The 22,173-nt window shown below is 35.9% G+C and overlaps 1 protein-coding gene across 1 annotated transcript in view; it reads left to right on the top strand.

The window, feature by feature from the left end:
• Pof1b (POF1B actin binding protein) overlaps window positions 1-22,173 on the top strand; it is a 76,408-nt gene that overhangs the window by 26,323 nt on the left and 27,912 nt on the right. Inside the window, exons 4-5 of the mRNA XM_042668589.1 lie at window positions 2,021-2,122; window positions 10,435-10,617. Coding sequence (XP_042524523.1) covers window positions 2,021-2,122; window positions 10,435-10,617 — 285 coding nt within the window. The remainder of the gene's footprint in view (window positions 1-2,020; window positions 2,123-10,434; window positions 10,618-22,173) is intronic.

Here is a 22,173-nt window from a genome sequence, read left to right as displayed (position 1 = left end):
CAACCATGATCTTCCTATCTCTCCTTCCCATGTAGCTGGGAGTGCAAGTGTGAGCCTTGAATTTCTTTGTTTCTTTTATTTGGAATATAATTTTTTCATGTCTTTATATTAAAAGAACAGATTAGCATTCTATTTTTTTTTTTTTTTTTGTGGGTCGTGGGGCTTGAGCTCAGCCTGAGCGCTGTCCCTGCACTCTTCAACTCAAGGCGAGCACTCTACTGCTTGAGCCACAGTGCCACTTCCGGTTTTTTTGAGTGGTTTATTGGAGATAAGAGTCTCACGGACTTTCCTGCCCAGCTGGCTTTGAACCTCGATCCTCAGATCTCAGCCTCCTGAGTAGCTAGTATTATAGGCATGAGCCACCAGCACTCGGCCTAGCATTCTTTCAAATGCCATATGAGTCATGTATCCTATCTGAGCACTTCCTGATAGAACTTAGGTTTGCCTCCTCTGAAGGCCATCTTATACGTCTTTCCTTTATCCTGTTATTAGAACTTGCCACTTTCTACCTTGTATTACAGATGTTTGTTTGCATATATTATCCACACTAGGGACTGGTGAAATTTCTGTTGTAGAGGACCACATGATAAAAAATGTTAGGCTTTACTAGCCACATAGGGCCTCTGAATCTCTTTTGTTTATATTTCAAATCTTAAAAAAATCTAAATATCATTCTTATCTTGAAAACACTACAAAAAAATCTGTCTTCCATAGTTTAATGAGTACTGATCAACATTAAATGTGCCTGATAGTAGGTCTGATTTATGTTTCTATGCCTCATAGCACTTAGCAAAATACAGTATGTGTACTAAGCACTCAAACATATGTTACCTGATCTTACATAAACAACAAGGAGGATTTTTTAAAATAAAAACAAACTCAAATAAACTGTAGGGGAAGTTTTCTAAATAAATCTCATTCTCAGATTCAGCTGTTCATAATCAGTCAAATGTATTCACTTTTGTTTGTTTTAACACAGTATCCAGAAACCATTCACCAAAACTTATAATGAATAAACTTTAGTTCAAGTTTGATTACCAGAAGCATATAGTTTTTCCTTCAGAATGTCTTCTTAATAACCAGTATTTTAGTTCACTTGGAGTAAGGGTATTTACAATAACAGACAATAAAAAATCCTAGTATATTTTGTTGGTCAATTGTAAAAATGTTCCTAAAACATTGTTTGGTAATAATCTTGGCCATTTTGGCTCCTATATAATTCTCATGTATTAAAAAATAGAAATTGAATCAGCTTTTGTTCTGTGACACATTAATAGGCAAACAACCCCAGACCTCACTACATAATAGACAAATGAAAACCAAAAGAGATGAAAATAAATTCTCATTACATTTATTTTAGCCTCTTGGATTGATTCTCATTAGACATTCTCTGATTTCATTCAGATCTTGAATATGTCTTTAGCCTTCATTTCATTGGCTGAGATCTTCTAAGTACTTGGTTAATTCTACAGTAATTTAGTTGATTATATGGAGATACAGTTGTACTTACAACTTCTAGTCTGTTCTCAGCATTCAAAACATATGTTGTACTGAGCCATATTCTTGATTATGATCATAGGTATGAATTGTATACGTCAAGGACAATAAAGTTCTAAAAAAAGGAAAACCTTTAATATACTTTAATCTACTTTATGGCTTAATAGTGCTTAGTTATCTTTGTTTTGCATTTCTCTGATGATACTTTTGTATAGAAAGAAACCTGTCAGAGAACCCAATTTAAATGATGTTGACCTCATGCTTGTCTATCTTAGATGAAACTTATTAATAACAGAACAAAAATGTTATCTTGCCTACCTCCAAAAACCCCAATAAGAAGTAATAGGAGATTTTTATATAAAATGGACTACTTTAATTATTATTTTTTATAACTGCCAAGCTTAGTGTAGGATTATTCCACTTTTCTCCTAAAATCAGCTACTACTTCAGAGTGTATTAAAGATGGGATATTAACTTGAGTTAATGCTCCTCAAAGTAAAATGTGCTCTTTACTGTCTTACAGGAACCACTGTCTCCATTTCTAAGAGGAAGCAATTTCTTCCCAGGCAACAATGTTATTTATGAGAAAACAATAAGAAAGGTGGAGAAGTTGAATATGGATCAAGTAAGTAATATCTGTTTGTAAATGTGTTGCATATGTGTAAAATTTTGGATTATGAATATTTTAGTAGAACTCAAAGGTTCTTCAGTTGTCAAGTACTAGGCAAGACCCCTATGAATGATAATGGCATGATTTCTATAGCTTTTATTGCCTTTAACACTTTCATATTTATGTTATCATATAAAATGTTATAGTTCCTGTTTCACTGTATGGGTAACAAGTTTCTATGTGAAGTCACATAGAAACTGAATGGCAGAATCTGGATTTAATATAGATAGCTCCATGCCTTATATCTTTCCTTTGAAACTATTCCTGCAATAGTAATAATTTGTTCAGTTTCTTTTACAAAAATTAAGATAAATCTTAAAGGAGTGATATGCATATATACAGATAATTATATATGTCTATATGTACATATACAGATAAGTATACACACACACACAGATAAGTAAAATGTTGTACTATAAAAGATAAAGAAGACTAAATTTTTGTTGTTTGTTTTAGCCAGTCCTGGGCTTGAACTCAGGTCCTAGGCACTGTCCTTGAGCTTCTTTTGCTCAAGGCTAGCACTCTGCCACTTGAGCCACAGCGCCACTTGCAGCTTTTTCTGAGTATGTGATACTGAGGAATTAAACCCAGGGCTTAGTGCATGCTAGGCAAGCACTCTACTACTAAACCATGTTCCCATCCCAAGAAGATGAAATTTTTGAATCACGTTTTAAAAATGTCATTAACCTTAATTGAGAGATGAAGCATATAGTACAAAAACTGCATCAGGACCATGGTCATTGAATGTTCTTTATGTAATTTTTACTGTATATTGCTCTTCTCCCTGGATACAAATATGTGCATCTAGCTGAAGCTTAGATTGTCTCTTGAACATTTTTTATGCCAGTCCTGGGCTTGAACTCAGGGCCTGAGTACTGTCCTTGAGCTTTTTTGTTCTCAAGGCTGCTGTTCTACAACTTCCTACTTTTTGGTAGTTGATTGGCAATAAGAGTCTTACACACTTTCCTGACCAGGCTAGCACTGAATCTCAATCCTCAGATCTTAATCTCTTAAGAAACTAAGATTACGAGTGTGACCCATTGGATCCTGGCTCTTGAACATTTTTGAGCTAAAGCAATGCATCATATTTTCTCATAAACTGGATCTTTCTTTCTTTTTTTGTGCATGCGTGTGTGTGTGTGTGTGTGTGTGTGTGTGTGTGTGTGTGTGTGTGTGTGTAGTGCTGGAGATGGAACCCAGCAGATACATCCCCAGTTCTAAAGTGGATGGTTTAAAACAACACAAATTCATCATCTCAGTTTTGGAAGCTAGAAATCTGAAATCACGGTGTATTAGGATCACAATCCTTCTGAATCCCCCAGCGGGGAAATACATTCTATACTTGTCTCCTAGCTTCTGCTAGCCTCAGGCTTCCTTGGCTATTCCCTTGTTTTCACAAAACATCCCTCATATGGGTCTTCACATTGCCATCCTTCTGTGTATATCCAACTGCCTCCCTCATTTTGATGGTCCTGGAGCTTAAACTCAGGGCCTGGGTGCTATCCTATCCCTGAGCTGCTTTTTTGCTCAGGGCCAATGCTCTACCACTTGAGCCACAGCTCCATTTCTGGCCACTATGCTGCCTCCTCCTCCTCCTCCCCTTCCTCCTCCTCCTCCCCTTGCGGCTCCTCCTCCTCTCCTTCCTTTCCTCCTCCCCCTCCCCCTCCTTTTTGTAATTAACTGGAGATCATTGTCTGCAAACTTTCTTGTCCAGGCTGGTTCAGAACTGCAATCCTCAGATCTCAGCCTCCAGAGTTGCTAGGATTACAAGCATGAGCCACTGACATCAGTCATATGGAATTAGTGCTTTTCCTAGTGACTTCATTTTTTAAATTTATTACATCTTTCTGAATTACTGGAGGTTCTAATCTCAATGTTATTTTTGAGAAGATAATTTAACACATGATTACAATTACATAATGCCAATCAGTTTGGATAGTAAAGTCATTTTCTCATATACAAATTAAATAAACAACTGATTTAAGGTTACTTCTTGGCATAAGAACTAATTTATTTATGTATTTATTTATTCATTCATTGCTTATTGTACCAGTTCTGGGGCTTGAACTCAGGGCCTGAGCTCTGTCCCTATGCATTTTTTGCTCAAGGCTAGCATGCTACCACTTGAGCCTCACCTCTGCTTCCAGCTTTTTGTAAGTTAATTGGAGATAAGGGTCTCATGTACTTTCCTGCCCTGGTTGGCCTCAAACCAACATCCTCAGAACTCAGCCTCCTGAATAGCTAAGATTTCAGGCATGAGTCACTAGCACCCAACTTGAATTTTGTTTTATTTTTATTTTATTTTATTTTATTTTTGTCAGTAATGGGGCTAGACCTCTGGGCTTAGGTGCTGTCCCTCAGCTCTTCAGCTCAAGGCTAGCCCTCTACCACCTGAGCCACAACGCCACTTCCAGTTTTCTGGTGGTTTATTGGAGATAAGAGTCTTACGGACTTTCCTGCCTGGGCTGGCTTTGAACCTTGATCCTCAGATGTAAGCCTCCTGAGTAGCTAGGATTACAGGTGTGAGCCACCAGTGCCAGGCTGAATTTTATTTTTATACATACATATGGCTAATTGTTACCAGATTCTTACGAATAAACACATTATTGCTTCTTTCTGCCTAGCAGAAATAAAATTTGGTAAACTCTAAGAATCACAAACATTAAAGTGTTCAAATTTTGGGTTGTTTGGAAAGTTAAATACAGACTGAAGGGTTTGATTTGGTATGTATTAAAACATTCATGTTGCATAAGAGTAGCAGCCTACTTCTGGACATTATAATACAATTCAAAAAATTTCACCAAATATAACTTATTTTCCAAAGTTCATTTCACTAAAGATACCAAATTATAACCGCTGTCATTTTTTCCAACTTGGCTGTCCTAATAGTAAGCTTTGCACATATTAAATAGAAAGGGTATTTGATGATTCTCCCAGCTTCTTGTTTTCAACAGAATAGACAGCTGCTCTAATTGATGGGTTCTAAAATGAAACATTGATTCTCCTGTGCATTATATTATCACCTATGCAGCTGCAACAATTAGAGTTCTGCTTACTCTTAACTTCAATATTGGTTTGATTTGGTCTGCCTTTTCTTATTTCTGAATTAAAAAGACTTAGGAGGTGTAGAACTGCTTTGAAAACTCTTTCAGAGTAAAAGGAACCATGAAGATGGAAGTAGCTATAAACTCTGCTCTACATAATTTCCTCAGGAATGGAAGTGTCAGAAATGGCTTGGGATGCCCGGGTGTCGCATGAGAATAAGGACACCAACTTAAAGGAACTCAGCAAACCAAAGTTTACTTCTGTTGAAGGATACTCCCTCAGCCAAATATCTGGCAAGCAAGCACACATGGCAGGCATGGGGCTCTCTTTTTATCCCTAACCCAGCAGGCTCTACCATTCTGATGGCTTTGGCTGAGAACAGGTTCATAATCTGCAGAAGGATGTGGCTTAATTAACAGGATGTAACTAAAATCCAAGGAGCATCTAACAGGATGCCTTACAGTGCACCAGGAAAAGGATGTAACTAAAATGTAATTAACAAAGGCCAAGCTACCTGGCCAAAGCAAGAGCTTTTCAGAAAAACAATTCTCACAAGATTAACGAAAGGAAGTAAACTACTTTGGTTGAAAAAACACTTTTCTTAAGAAAGATACCCTAGAATAAGCCAGAGGATTTACTGTTACTTGTGACAAAAATCAGATCAGACTAGCTCTTAGGAGATGAGACCTGTCCAAGAAAAAAAGAGGCCATTGTAATGGAAGGGTGATGAGGTAGAGACAGTTGCAAAATAATCAATCCATATAATTTATACTCTAATTCTTTTTTTATTTTAGTCAGTTGTAGTCGGGTGCTGTCCTTGAGCAGTTTGTTCAAGGCTAGTGCTCTACCAATTTAAGCCACAGCGCCACTTTTGGTTTTCTGGTGGCTAATTGGAGATAAGAGTCACACAGACTTTCCTGTCCTGGCTCGTTTTGAACCGCTATCATCAGACCTCAGCCTTCTGAGTAGCAAATTTTACAGGCATGAACCATCAGCTCCTAGCTGTGGCATTCTTTTTCTCCATCAAAGAGCAAAAATCCATGATAAGTAATAACCATTTGATATTTTTTTACCTTGAATACTTATTTATGATGCCTCAAATATATGATTAACTTGTGAATATTTTTCTTTAGAGTAGGTACTATGGTAGTCGGGCATGAGAATTGAAAACTGGGTGTGTGGGTATAGTTCAGTGGCAGAGCACTTGTCTACTATGTGTAAGGTCCAGGGCTCCCAAGCACACCACACCACACACACACACACACACACACACACACACACACACACACATACAAGCAACGAAAAAACTGAAGATCTGCTAAGATTTCAGCTGAAAGGAGCACATGTATAACGCTGATACTTGGATATGGAAACAGGAGGTTTGAGGTTCAAGGTCAGCTTAGGCAAAATTTAGTGAGATCTTATCTCAAAAACATCCAGGTATTATGGCATGTGCATGCAATCCAGGTATATGAGAAATAGAAGTAAGAGGATGTCAGGAAGGGCAATATTAGCATGGTACCCTACCTGAAAAACAAAAAAAGCAAAAAAGCTGGGGGTACAGATCATGCCCTGAAGTCAATCCCCAGAATTAAACATACAACAACCAAACCAACTGACTTCCTAGAAAAACAGATAAAAAAGGAGTTTTGTTTTCTTAAATATTGCCTTTTGTTGATATGTCCTAAGTGTCAGAGGTACATTTTTTTTTCCTTCAGGAGAGATTCTGTTTCATTAGAGTTGCCAGTAGGCACTGAGTGACAGCCTGGTCTCTTAGACTGTCAATGGGATTTTATTCTAAATTATTACTTGAAGATTTTTTCTTTTTTAAAATATGTTTTTATTGTAAAAATACTGTACGGAGGGGTTACAGTTACATGAGTAAGGTAATAAGTACATTTCCAATCAGCATTGTTACCTTTTCCTTTGTTTTCCCCTTCTATCCCTTCTCTCTCCACTTCCTCAACACCTCCCCCCCCCCCCCCCCCCCCCGCAATTTGTAAAGTTCGTTTTCAACATAGTGTCTTGTACATCTCATTGTTACAATGGGTCAACCTGTATCCTTATTTAAACATTTTGTTCTTTCCCTTCCCCTCCCCAAATTAGAAAAATGTATATACATGATGCAGGGCACTGGAATCAAATACAATGGAAACGGGTTTTACCATGGGGGAAGAACATACAAAAGAAACAAATAAAATCACATAGTGCATTATAAATACCTTAAAAACAATAGCAAGCAAGAAAAAAACCACTTGTGTTCCTATCTTGCGGTTCATTTCCCTTAACATATCTCATATAGTCATATGTGCATGGGAGTGTGAACTTGTTCAACCACTTTGGAAAGCAGTATAGAGGCTCCTCAAAAGACTACACATAGAACTCCCCTATGACCCAGCAATCGCACTTTTGGACATTTATCCAAACCATCACAAACAAGGCTTTACTAAAGCTACCAGCACAACCATGTTCATCGCAGCATTATTTACCATAAGTAAGATATGGAACCAACCCAGATGTCCCTCAGTAGATGAATGGATCAAGAAAATGTGGTGTGTGTGTACACACACACACACACACACACACACACACACACACACACACACACACACTGGAATTCTATACTTAGATCAGAAAAAATGACATTTGTTAGGAAATGAAGACTTGGAAAAAATTATATTAAGTGAAGTAAGCCAGGCCCAAAGAAACATAGGTCCTATGGTTTCCCTTATTTGCAATAACTAGTATATGTTTGGGACAAGCAGAAGAGGTCAAGCTTTATACATAAGACCAGTTTTTTTCTTTTGTTTTATGTCCAAGACTGAGACTTGACCTCAGTACCTTATGTATTCACTCATTGCCTCGTGCTCTACCAACTGAGCCATACCTCCAACCCTTAAATAAAGATTTTTTTTAACATAAAAGGACAGTGCATAGCCGGGCACCAGTGGCTCATGCCTGTAATCCTAGCTACTCAGAAGGCTGAGATCTGAGGATCGTAGTTCAAAGCCAGCCCAGGGAGGAAAATCCATGAGACTCTTATCTCCAATTAACCACCAGAAATCAGAAGTGGTGCTGTGGCTCAAGTGGTAGAGCTCTAGCCTTAAACTGAAGAGCTCAGGGACACCACTCAGGCCCAGAGTTAAAGCCCCACAACAGACCAAAACAAAAATCAAAAACAAAAACAGTGCCTTTTCTCCCAAAATTTATAAAAAATGTTGATATCATCTATTTACTAACACTGGAGACATATTAGAAAGTGTGTCATATTTTAAAAAATCTTGAAGAAATAATTATAAATAGTGATTACCTTACTTTTATGTGTCTACCAAGCCAACTTCTGTTTGTACAGTATGGCTATTTAGATCTTTCTCTATTTTTAAAAACATTTTGTATAAATTAAAAGTAATTTTCAAGTATAGTAAAAAATTGTCAGGGTATGAAAAGAGCATAAGAAAGCAAAAAGGGGCTGGAAAGTTGGCTCAGTGGTACAGTACTTGCCTTGCATGCATGTGGCCCTGGGTTAGATTCCTCAGCACCACATAAGCAGAAAAATCCAGAAGTGGAGCTGTGGTTCAAATGGTAGTGCACTAGCTTTGTGATGAAGAGCTGAGGGAGAGCACCCAGGCCCAGAGTTCAGGTCCCATGACCAAAAAGAAAAAAAAAGAAAGCAAAAAGAATATAAAAAGGTATACAAGCTTCTTTATCTGAGGCTTCTTGTCTCTAGTTTCTCTCCACAAAAGTTGCCACTCTTTGAAGTTTATTAATTCATCCATATGAAAACAGTTATCCAATAATTGTAAATGAATGAATAAATTATAAATGCATGTTATTATACAAGTTATACTAGGGAGAGTATATGGTATTCATTCTTTTGCACTTTGTTTCTGACATGGCTTAAAAATTTAAAATAGAAATATTTTACTATTTAATATAGGTCAACATTCCCTAATCAAAAGGAAATAAAGCATTGTATCTATACTTTCAAAGTTAACTTTATGTGCATGAATGCAGCATGATAACTCAAAATAGAGTATTTATTCTATGAAAGCAGGTTTCTAGATGTCCCTTATCAAAGCAGAATAATGCAACATACTATAGAAATTCAAGTGCATTTGTAGCCCTGAGAATTGAAATAACCAGGTATGTTTCTTTAGTTTGTGCTCTATGCTTGTCAGAATAAAACTATTACATATGATAAAGAAGATATCATTTAGTTCAAATGACAACAAATTCCAGACTTTTACAAAGGGAGTATGAAATCTCAAATTTCAAAAGAACTTTGAGGTAGAAATAATGAGCTCAGGTCCCAATTTCATAATTAATTGCCTCTGTCATAGGGAAATCATTTTGCTTTGCTAGACCTGAAGAGTTTTTTTTCCTGTTTTCAAAAATTAATGAGATACGAGAAGATTAAGTTGATAATGCTGATAATAGTAGTAGTAATAATAATAGAATTATTTCTCACCTATTTTATATTGTATAATTTACAGACATTTGTTCATTTATTTTTTTCTGCAACCCAATGATATCCACACAGTATCTAATTGCAAATGAGGAAACTGGTGTGTGTGTGTGTGTGTGTGTGTGTGTGTGTGTGTGTGTGTGTGTGTGTGTGTGTGTGTGTGTGTGTGTGTGTGTGTTTTCACAGGGGTATAGTGTAAGAATAAGTGGTAGAAATGGTCAGATCCATGTTTTCAGAATCCGAAGCACCAGTCAGTCATTTTAGACTTTTTCTTAAAATCTGTGCTTAATTTTCATAAGCATAAAATCCCCCCATTGCTATGTTAATATGCTTCCTGACATTGAAAATCACTGCAGTATATTATTTTCTCATTTTATGTCTACAGCTTCACTATTATAGTATTGTTACATGATTAGCCATTGAAATGCCTGTTGAATCATTATAGAAACATTAATTAATGTTAATATTCTGGATACTTTTAGCATTAGTGTTAAGTATAACTGGAATAGTAATTTAATCAGAGCATTTAATTCTCTGTCCTAGCTAGATTAGTAGTGATTGGTCACAACTACCTGATAAAAATTATCCCAATGGGATAATTAAAAAATAATAAAAATATATTGATTAAAACTTGACATTCTGAAGTCTGAATTATTGTGGGAAAGAACACCTTAACATTTTGAAATGTTTTTTGTGTGTTTTTCCTTGATTAGTTTTTATTCTCAGTGGCTATTTTTGACACATGTATGTGTTTTAGGAATGCTATCCTCAAGTTCAATGCCATCATCACATTGTCCAGCAGCCTCAGATCATCCACTCTCCCCACTGTCAACAATCTCACTGTGGTCAGCAAATCCAAAGCATTACAGGAAGTGATTCAATTTCAACAGCCATTGGAAGTGAACTGTGTCATAGTGGAGCAAACCAGATCCATGAGCAGGTAAGACTGATCACATGATTCAGAACACCTTATTGAACACTTCCCACACCACCATTCACGTATTCCACTCACATTAACTTTGCACCAAAACACTGAGAATTTGTAACAATGGTATCTGTATTTTGTTATAAAATTCAAAATTATTCCACTTTTTCAAATGACAGAACAATTCCAATTCATTAATATTATAAATCTAAGAAATGATGACTTGATTAATGAATGCCTAATTTCTAACTGATTCTCAGTTCTAAAATAAGCCTGACAGTTGTATAATGTTAATTTCATAAAGTATTATATTGAAATGAACAATGAGTTAGAAATGATGCTGAGGTAATTTTAATGGTCATATTTCACATGGTAGTAATTATTTCCTATATGTCTTCTTTAAGAATAGACTAACTCAAGTCAGAATGTGTTTATATTTTATTGTATACTACAACAAAATAGAAACTAAAACTTAGTTGCCAAGGAGAAATCAGATACAATCTTCAGTTACTCAGTCTTATGAAGACTTTGGAACTTTATAAACATCTGTTGTACAAGTGTTAACAGAAAAAAAGACTTTTTTGGTAAAACTAGCAATTATTGTTCTACAAGAATAATGGAAAATTAGACATCATTTGCGTTTTTCATGATCTAAAATTAACCTCTTACATAAGCAACTCTAGAAGGCAAAATAAAATAATAAGAAAAAGTTAGGAAAGAGATTTGCCAGTATAAGAATTTGGATTATTGTGTATTAGGTATATATGAGATTATACGGACTAAAAATTTGAAATATACATTTTGGTTATATTGGCCAAAAGGTAGTATAAATGACTTAAAAACCCATTCTTTTTCAAACATAATTCTTCAAATTTTGCTTTTTCAATATAACAAAAAGTTTGAAGTTGTTTTTCCTTTGATACTCTACAATGGAAATACTTGGCTCTGAAATAGCTTTAAAATTCAGCCCAGAGGGTGTTGAATTTCTTACATAAATGGATTAATGATGATTATGAAGAACCATTTCATTACATTAAATCACTTGAAATTGTTGTAAATGTTATGAACAATTTCATGCATCTCAATCAAATCCTTAGTTTTGCTTTGCCTTAATTTCTCCTGTACTGAAGAAAGTGTGACAACTATATAAAATAAAATAACAACACAAAATGTTATCTTGTTGTCTGTCACAAAAGAGGAATGAACAACATGCATTGGAAACCAAAGAGAAACGTAATTTCATCTGGGAAACAAAAGATTTGTCCTGGAGGTGGGAAATGACCTGTACTCTGAAAAATGGGCAGAGTTTCCATTCATTTCCATTTCATGAAGATAATATCCAAGGGAGAAGAAATTATATGAACAAAATAATAGATTTTGAAAAGTACACATTGAGTGGTTTGATTTGTATGGAAAGGAAGATGATAGAGAAATATTAAGATACAGTTTTAGCATGATTCATTAAGATTAGGTCATAATGCTTGAAATGTTTAAGTGATTAATTAAAATGTTTTAGGCTGTCATTAGTAGGCTACTGAGTGGGAAAATGCACATAGGTACACTTTAGAAGGTTAACTGGAACAGCTTTGTGCCAGGTAAAATAAGAATGATTAATCATAAGTTACCTGCAATAGTTTACATGGATACTACAGTACCTGGTAGAGCCACATTTATACACAAATTAAGAAGAATATCACAGAAGAGAGGCATTGGTGACATAATAGAAAGCTTAACTTCAGAATAAGCTCTGGGTTTCATTTTTGCTTTATTCCTTTTAAGCTATTGATTTTAATAATACTAAGTGTGTCTGCAACGTTTTCATTCATAAAATTTGGGTAGTAATACCTACCTAACAGGGTTGTTGTAAAGACTAAAAAAATACATGGTAAGTCTTACATAAACTATAAGGACTACAACCTGAAGAAGTGTAGACTAGAATATAAACTTTAGCAATAGTATGATGGACAATGATCAGAGATGTGAACAATATAACAGGATTAAGAATTTTGTCCAGCATCAACAATAATGTTATGATATCGTTTGACAAGCTCAGTACATCTAGACAAAATTATTATTTACTTAGAAAATGGGCACCTTCTGTTTTGTTGTTCACACTAAGTTTAAAATTTCCAGTAGCTTTGATTAGCTTTAGTAAGCATTTAGGCTGGAGAATTTCTGTTTAGAAACAATTTTCTGCTTTTAGTATTTGATGAGGGTAATGTTGATGGACAAAGGACACACGGACAAAGGAGTGGAAAGGGAAAGTTCTCTAACCTAGGCTTCTTGTTGATTTCAAATGTTTCCTGTTCTTGTAACAGCTGGATGGAAGAATCTCTTTAAAGGGCAGTGCAGAAAGACCTATTTTGCCTGCATGCATACTTATATATGTAATGGTACTAGTACTAATTAATTGTACAAGGAGTTTTACTTTGACATGCCCATATATGCATAATGTATCTTGATCAGACTCCCTTTCTCCATCACTATCCCTGACCCCCCACCCTCCGCTTCCCAAACCAATGTCAAAAAATTTCATTGTTAAATTTTTACATATGTATCTAAAGTATTTTGACTGTACTCATTCTCCTTTCTTGTGTAAGTTAGGCTCTTTTAAAACTAAGGTCTGGTCCATTTTTAAAATTTTGTGTTTAAAGTTGTAATCTGATGGTAGTAAGGTAAAGTGAAAATGATACAAGTTTTCACTTCAGTTACCTGAAGTGATAAAGCCTAATTCCAAGTCAGTGGCTCACATCTGTAATCATAGCTACTCAGGAGGCTAAGATTCGAGGATCACAGTTCAGCAGCTAGCCTGGGCAGAAAAGCCTGTGAGACTCTTATCTCCAACAAACTACTCAGAAAAAGTCAGGAGTTAGGCACTGTGGCTCATGTGGTAGAGCACTAGCCTTGAGTAAAAAGAAGCTAAGGGATAGTGCCCAAACCCTGAGTTCAAATCCCCGGACAAGCACGAAACAAACTACAACAACAAAAACCCTAATACTGTTGAACTCCATTACCTTCAATAGTTAACTATATTGAACTTCAATTTCTTCAACTATAACAAGGAAAGAATCATAAGTACACCATACCCTACAAGAAGAGTATTAAATGATGTAAAATAAAAAGAGCATCTAGCTTAGTGTCAACCACAATGTTCAAATGAATGTTTGATTCTTGACCTTTCTTCTCCAGCTTAAGGCTCTCAGATGTTTCAAAGTACTGATAAAAGAAATTACATTGTTCCACTGATTTTCATGATGCTTGAGATGGAACTCAGGGTCTTGTACATGCTAGACACTGTGTTCTGCTACTGAGCAACATGCTATTTTTAGATGAAACTAAATCACCTTTAAAATGTTTTCTTCCGAGGAAAATATGCTGAAATACTTTTCAAAACCAGGTTTTAAAAACATGGCTTTATAATTTAAAAAAAAAATAAAACTTAGGTATTTTTGTTTTCCATGCTTCTCCCTAGCAGAATCATTTTGGTTTCAATTAAAAAATATCTCCAGCCATGTATTCTCCAGGGAAATTAAGAACAACATGATGTCATCATTCTTCCATTAGCAAGGAAGAGATAATTTCACAAGTGAGCTACAGGGCAAAGCTCAGCTGAACATATTTTAGATGTTGCCATCCAGTTGATGTTTATAAAAAAGACTGAAATAATTGTCATGTATTGGGTGTAAAATTCTCTTCCATTTGCCTTGAGGAACCTAGGAAACATTTTAGGTCATAGGAAGTTGGCAAGGGAAGAGATTTGCTTATTTGGATAGTGCTATTACTAATGGAAAAACACTCCATTTCAGATGTATGGCTTATTTATTTACAACATTTGAAAATTCAGTTTTTGTTATTAGAGAATACAGATCTCAGTGTTAAGTGCTTTTTCTGGGGAGTCTTCAGGAAGCTAGTGTAGTATTTTACAGAAGTCATTCACTTCTGAAATTTTGTGGCTGCTTAGTTAAATAAAATCAGCACCCTTCAGTGGTTTACATTAGGCTCAGTTTTTTGCCTCTACCTATTGACTTCTTCATCACTACTATTGAAACTAGGTATCTTTTGTGCAACAGTCTCTTTTCCATTATTCTTTTTACAATTTTATTTTCTATATTTTTTAGTACATATTTTTCCAATAATACCTTGTCTGTCTTTTACTAATTCCTTGCAACTTCTGCTATAGTGTCCCTTTTGAAGTTTTGATTTGTGTCAAATTCATATTTATTTGTTTTACATTTTAAAAAAATGCTGCCTATCCTTTTTAGTGCTCATTTTTCCTAGCAAAATAATAAAGCTACCTATTATGAAAAGGTCAAATAGTACTTCATCCCAACCCTGTTCAACCCCCAGAGCTTATCCCCATCTTCTAGTCCTAGTTTGTCTTGAAATATTTACCTCTCTATACTTAAATAATATGCCTGTAATCATGCTATTTCTTTTTTAAAAATTTTTATTTATTTTTTATTGTGAAAATACTGTACAGAGGGGTTACAATTAGATGGGCAAGATAATGAGTACATTTCTTATCAAGCATTGCAGCCTCCTCCTTTGTTTTCATGCTATTTCTTGATTCATAATATATCTCTATTATTGGTGATTGTTCTGTTCCATGGACAATCACTTATTTATTTATATATTTTTGTCTTGGAGCTTGAACTCAGTGCATAGGCACTTTCCCTGAGCTCTTTTGCTTAAGGCTAATGCTCTACCACTTTGAGCCACGACTCTACTTCTGGTTTTCTGGTGGTAATCTCTTATCTCTTGGAGGTCAGAGTCTCTTGGTCTTTCCTGCCTGGGCTGTCTTTGACTCATGCTCCTCAGATCTGAGCTCCTGAGTTGCTAGAATTACTGGCCTGAGCCATCAACACCAACTTTCACTTTTTAAAAATCATTGTTTTCTTCTCTTCTACCATGCCAATAAACTTTCATATTTTTACTGCCTAAATAAATGTCCAGTGTTTGCATTATTTTTGCTATGAAACACTATTACTGAACCTATTTGTTTTTATAATTTTAATAGGTTTCATTATTCTGTTCTTATAGATACATAGAATGTACTTTACCAACATTTGCTGTTTGCTTGATAACAGCCATCCTCATTAGGGTGAGATGGAAGGTTCAATATCTTTATTTATAAAAAGAGTTCAAATAATTTTTTGGCTTTCTGGTTTCCATTGTTCACTATTTTCTCAAGACAATTTTATATATTGTTAAATTGTCAAATGTTCTTATGTGTACTGATCAACCATCTCTCAAATATCTCTCCTTAAAACCCTGCAATGTACACACACACACATACACACACATACATCATACATATCACACTTTGATTCAAATTGCTTCTGTCTACTGACCTTCTGGTCATTCTTCACATCCTTGAACAGTTCCATCAAGGAGCTTCCAATCTTCTCTCCTCTTCCCTCTGAGCCCTGCTCTGGATTCACCCATGAGAATGCCACCACCATTATCTGTAGTCTTTCTCACACTCTGTCTTCATGGTTGTCATCATTTCTTCATCTTCAGTGAACAGAGGTTTTGGCTACTCTCCAACTTATATCATCATTTGAGACTATTTAATGTCTCTTTATCTTATTGTTTTATCATTATTAATTCCTCTTCTACTCTCTGAATTCTACTTAGGTTTGCACTCATCATGCTACCCAGCCCTTACTTCCAAACTGTGCTGATTTCCATTGTCAGCCAATTCAACAATCCTCTTGCTAGAAACTCATGATTTTTTTGTTGCTTTCTCTTATACCGTCTCCACCTTGCTGATTTCATTTTTTATAGACAGACATCCACTTTCTTTTTTTTGTATATGCTAGTCCTGGGGCTTGAACTCAAGGTGTGGGAGCTGCCTCTAAGTTTATTTTGTTTTTTGCTCTAACACTTGAGCCATAGCTCCACTTCAAGTGTTTTGGTAATTAATTGGAGATAAGAATCTCATAAACTTTCTTGTTTGGCTTGGCTTTGAGCCACTTTAGTCAGATCGCAATCTCCTGAGTAGCTTGGATTACAGATATGAGGCACTTGTGCCTGGTAGCCATCTACTTTCTCTGCCCCATTACTTTGTGATGATGAAAGACCTCAGCCTGGCATCAGTGGCTCATGCCTGTAATCCTAGCTACTCAGGAGGCTGACAGCTGAAGATCTCATTTCCAAGCCAGCCCAGGCAGGAAAGTCCATAAGACACTTATTTCCAGTTAACAACCAGAAAAATTGGAAGTGGTGCTGTGGTTGAAAGTGGTCAGAGCTTTGGGCTTGAGCAAAAAAGCCCAGAGACAGCATCCAGTCTCTAAATTCAAGCCCCATGACTGACAAAAAAAAGACAGAACCCAAACTAGACTCTTTTAGTCTCTATTGCTAGACAATCCTTTTTTTAATTAATTCTAATTGACATGCTTCTGTAACACTTAATTTGTAATCCTTATCGTTCCAATCTGAAATGCCACTGCTATTATGTCCCTCTTTGAAGGTGGTCTTGCTTTCTGCTACAAATAGGCAGTAGATTTCAGACTTAAAGGTGCACCAGAAGTATTTGAAAGATCTGTTTAAGTGGAGATTACTGGGCCCAATTAATTTGCATTTCCAGATTTCCTGATTATATTAATGCTACTGGTTCAGGAACCACAATCTGAGTACACTTTATGGACTCTTTCAGGCCCATTTCCCAGAAGAATATCTGTACATTTTCAGAAAATTTCTGTTTCTTTTGAGTCAGAAATTAAGACTCAAATTTTTGTCTTCACAAGCATATTCTATGAACATGAAATCATCATCTTTGTTTCCTTTACTGGAAAAATTTCCAGAGCAAAAAGACATGCTCACTGGTTCCATCTCCTCACCACTTCAATACTTTGCCAACTATATTCACTGTGTTCCTGAAGCTTCCTTTATTGACTTTCTAGCTGTCAAATTCAGTTTCCCATACTGTGCCTCTTATTGCTCCTACACTGTTTATCCATTCTATTCTTGATCTTCCCTCATCCCACTGCAATGTACTTCTGCTTTTAAATTCTCTTTTTAGGCTTTCCTTCCATTTTTCAAGACACCATCATTGTCTCCTTTTTACCCTCTCTTTTGACACTAAAAATAAATTCTACAATCTACAATTTTATTTGCTTGTATGACATGTCTACTTAGCTGCCCTTCAAACTGACCATTCCAGCTTTATATTGTATCCTCTATGTCTAGGGCCCTCCTGATCAGACTTAAAATTTAACAACATTATTTTTTTTCTTTTCTTGGCCACTACACACCTATTAAGTTGCCATAGCTTAGTGATTTTACATACAACCTCTCTCATACAATGGAAGCCAAGTTTTTTTTCTCAGAACTCTCTTAATATGTGATATGTACCTCTATTTAGATCTCTTATTAATTATCACATTCTTTAAAGTCATTTAGATTTATGTCTCAGCTCTTCTAAAAGCTTATAAAAGTCAGAAAGGCCTGAAGGGAGGAGAGAATTTATTTATTTATTTATTTTTGTCGGTCGTGGGGCTTGAACTCTGGGCCTGGGCTCTGTCCTTCAGCTCTTCAGCTCAAGGCGAGCGCTCTACCACTTGAGCTACAGCGCCACTTCTGGTTTTCTGGTGGTTTATTGGAGATAGGAGTCTCACGGTCTCTCCTGCCTGGGCTGGCTTTGAACCGCGATCCTCAGATCTCAGCCTCCTGAGTAGCTAGGATTACAGGCGTGAGCCACCAGCGCCCGGCCAAAATCTCTATTTCTTTCTTTCTTTTTTTTTTTTTTTTGATCCGGTCGTGTGGGCTGAACTCTGGGCCTGGGCACTGTCCCTCAGCTCTTCAGCTGAAGGCTAGCGCTTTTCCACTTGAGCCACAGCGCCACTTCCGGCTTTTTTCTGCTTATGTGGTGCTGAGGAATCGAACCCAGGGCCTCATGCATGCGAGGCAAGCACTCTACCACTGAGCCAACTTCCCAGCCCCAGGAGAGAATTTTTTTACATGTTTTTTTTCCTAGTGGTGCTTGGGACCATACTTTAGGACATTGCTTTGTAACTTCTCAATAAAATGTGTGCTGTATGAATGCATGAATCAAGTCATTTTTGGGACCAGATTGTAGACCTGGATTTAAGGGAAGAAAGGTAGAACAGGCAGATATAATGTGCATGCCTATAAACCCAGCACTCAGAAGGCTTAGGAAGGAAGATCAAAAGTTCACAGCCAGTCTGTGCTATCTATGATATTCAAGATTAGCCAGAGTTACATAGTGAGGTACTGTCTTAAGAAAAGGACTTAAGATAAATTACAAAGTGCTAGTGCTTATGAGCAGTAAGTTTTCCCACAGGTCTTTTAAATGTAACGTAAGTATTTTCTCTTTTGAATAAATGATATACTAAAGGTTGGCAGAATAGAGAAATGATAGAGAAGTGAAGAGAAAAAGTTAACAAATGTATTACCAAAAGTTATGTATTTTAAAAATATATCAACTTTAAATTATTTTCTACACACAGTGATGTATTTATAACTCTCATTTTATTCTAGAAAATTTGAAATGACATGAATAAGACAACAAGGAATACCAAAAATGTGTCAGTGAGAGTATAAATACAATGGAATGATAATATCAGAAGGAGAAGTACACAGAAATGCAAGCTACAGGCTTTTGTCTTTACAGGGTTTAACTTGGCTGCTAACTCCTAGAAACCATAGGGAAACCAACAAGAAAACATGACTCAGTATAAAATTTCCACTCTTCCTAGGGGAGAAGCTTTATAAATTCTTGACATCGAATTTGCATTATACTAAAATATGTCAGAATAATTTAAGTTGCTACAGATGTTATTTTTCATAATCCATATGGATTATGATACTCCAAAACACCTACCTGAAATTTCATTGGTTGTGAGTAAAATAATCATATTTTACAACATGCTGCCAAAATCTACACATGCATAACATACATTCCCATACCCTAAAAGGAAGTCAGGACAGCTTTGATTTGATTTCACTACAAGGCATTTCAGTATGCTTTGTTAAAGGAACTCTTCCAGTGTTTCTCTTTCTATTCTCTTTAATACATAGTTCCCAGTTGATCCTTGATTATAACTTCCTCAGTGCTCATGTTGTAAGATGAGACTTTTTAAAGAATGTCCATAATATATCTTTTCATTAACAAGACAAGTTGGAACAAATCAGCATTATTACTATTTAATGATGAGGAAAGTTTCCAGCAAGTGTTTATTTAATACTTACTATACTAAGACATTATACTAGATAAGATACATAACCATCTATCTGACACAATTAAGAGACTTTCCTAAAACTAAGCAATTTATTTCCATTCCTTCTATTATTATTGCAGCAAGAAACTGTGTACCCTTTATTAAATAATTGTTTGAAAGATGATTTAACAATACAAAGCACTTTACCTCACAGCCCCATTTAATTTTATCTGATCCTTCCAGCATTTTATAAAATAGGCAACAAATTATCTGTATTTCACAGTTTGAGGAAACTATGGTTCACGAATGTTTAGCAATTAACCCACAACTAGGAAGCATGGCTTCAAATTCCACTTTTTTTATTACAATATCTTGCCATCTAAGTTGATTCACATAAAATATTACATTAGGTCATTATTTGGAGTACAAATCTGTTGGAGATAACAAAATCTGCATTTTACAATTGAGATTGCTTTACAATAAATTCAATTCAGTGGCATTTATTGAAAATCTGGTATGTGCTGGAGAGGTAATTCCTTTTTTTAAATTTCTATTCATTTATTTTTTATTGTAAATTGATGAACAGGGAAATTACAGTTACATAAAATAATGAGTACATTTTTTTCCTTTTTTATCGAGCATTTTATTTTCAAAAACAGCTTCATTTAGAACAGAGGAATTACGTTTCAGACAAAAAATTGTGTCACACAAGTCACCAGACATCTCTTGTATTTGAGTGAAAAAGTACTGCATGAATCAAACAATAGTTTCCCCAAATTATCCAAGAACTCAGAGTTTGTTAGAGGAGGAAAACAGGAACATGGGCCTTGGGTGCAATAAATGAGATGTGGTTTTGTTCTCCCTCCTGGAAGCAGAAAATAATTGAAAATGTTCATGGTCACATGGCTGAGGTTATACTTACTCTCAGTTTGTCCATCAAGCACTACTTGAAGATAGAATGTGTTTGTCCTCTTCAACAAGAGGTCAATGAGTAAAAAAAAAAAAGAAGTCAATGAATCCATTTTTAAAACAGTTACCCCCTCCCTCATTTTCTCCTGCTTAACCCTCCCCACTCTTCTCCCCCTGAGTCTGTAAAGATTTCCAAAATAGTGTCTAGTGAGTATCATTGTTGCATTAGTTTATCCTTTGTACTGCTGTTTCTGATTCCCTTTTCGTCCTACATATCAGATAAGCTTATATACAAGAAAAAGGGTACAGAAAATTAAAACAGAAAGAAAAAAATAGAATAACTGCATACAAGACATAAGAACCTCTTGCGGGGCGCCGGTGTCTCACGCCTGTAATCCTAGCTACTCAGGAGGCTGAGATCTGAGGATCGAGGTTTAAAGCCAGCCCCAGCAGGAAAGTCTGCGAGACTCGTTTATCTCCAATAAACCACTAGAAAACTGGAAGCAGCACTGTGGCTCAAGCAGTAGAGCGCTTGAAGAGCTGAGGAATAGCGCCAACTTATTTCCAATTCTTGGAGTTCATTTTGATGCACTTCATTATATATGATCCTATGCACTTAGCGATTGGGCTATTGTGATCCTCTGCTAAGAATATCATAAACATATTCTAGTAGTTAGAAATGAGGGAAACCATGCAACCTTCTTTGGTCCTGCCTTGCTTTGCTTCATACAATTTTTTTCAGGTCTTTCCATTTCTTTACAAATGGGGCAATGTCATTCTTTCTGATGGAAGCATAGCTGTGGTATATACACCACATCTTTATCCGTTGATCTACTAAGGGTATCTGGATTGGTTTCATGCTTTAGTAAAGTGCTTATGAAGAATACAGTGGCAGTAAGTATTTTCAGAATATAAAATTTCTATGCTTCTTCTCTTACTAGGGCCCCTGCGTTTTCTAATACAAAATAGGAAGATACCAATTACTGTTTAACCAGTTGTTCAAATGATGTAATATCTAAAATGCATTGAACTTCTCTGAGAGTAATGCCCATTGGTGCATATCAAGAAAATGTGGTATATATTATTAAAGCTTTGTAAAAATTTTTTTGGCCAGTCATGAAGCTTGAACACGGGACCTGGGCACTGTCCCTGAGTTTCTTTTGCTCAAGGCTTGCACTCTACCACTTGAGCCACAGTACCACTTCTGGCTTTTTCTGTTTATGTGGTAATGAGGAATTAAACCCAGGGCTTCATGCATGCTAGGCCAGTATCCTACCGCTGAGCCACATTCCCAGCCCAAAGTTTTGTAAATTTTTGAAGAAATACCATATTTTGAGTACTCAAGAACCACTATTCTCCATACTCTATTTTACTTCTCTGTTCATATATGAGCAGCTAAATGTATTATCCATGATTGATATTTGAGACTGCTTTCTTTGTAAGTACATATATGGGAGATGAGGAAAGCAAGAGTAAGCAA

The sequence above is a fragment of the Dipodomys spectabilis genome, unplaced genomic scaffold (genome assembly GCF_019054845.1).
Source record: "Dipodomys spectabilis isolate Male_0828 unplaced genomic scaffold, ASM1905484v1 ptg000459l, whole genome shotgun sequence".
NCBI classification, from domain to species: domain Eukaryota; kingdom Metazoa; phylum Chordata; class Mammalia; order Rodentia; family Heteromyidae; genus Dipodomys; species Dipodomys spectabilis.
Note: the sequence above shows the minus strand (reverse complement) of the source record. Positions and strands in the feature narration are given on the sequence as shown.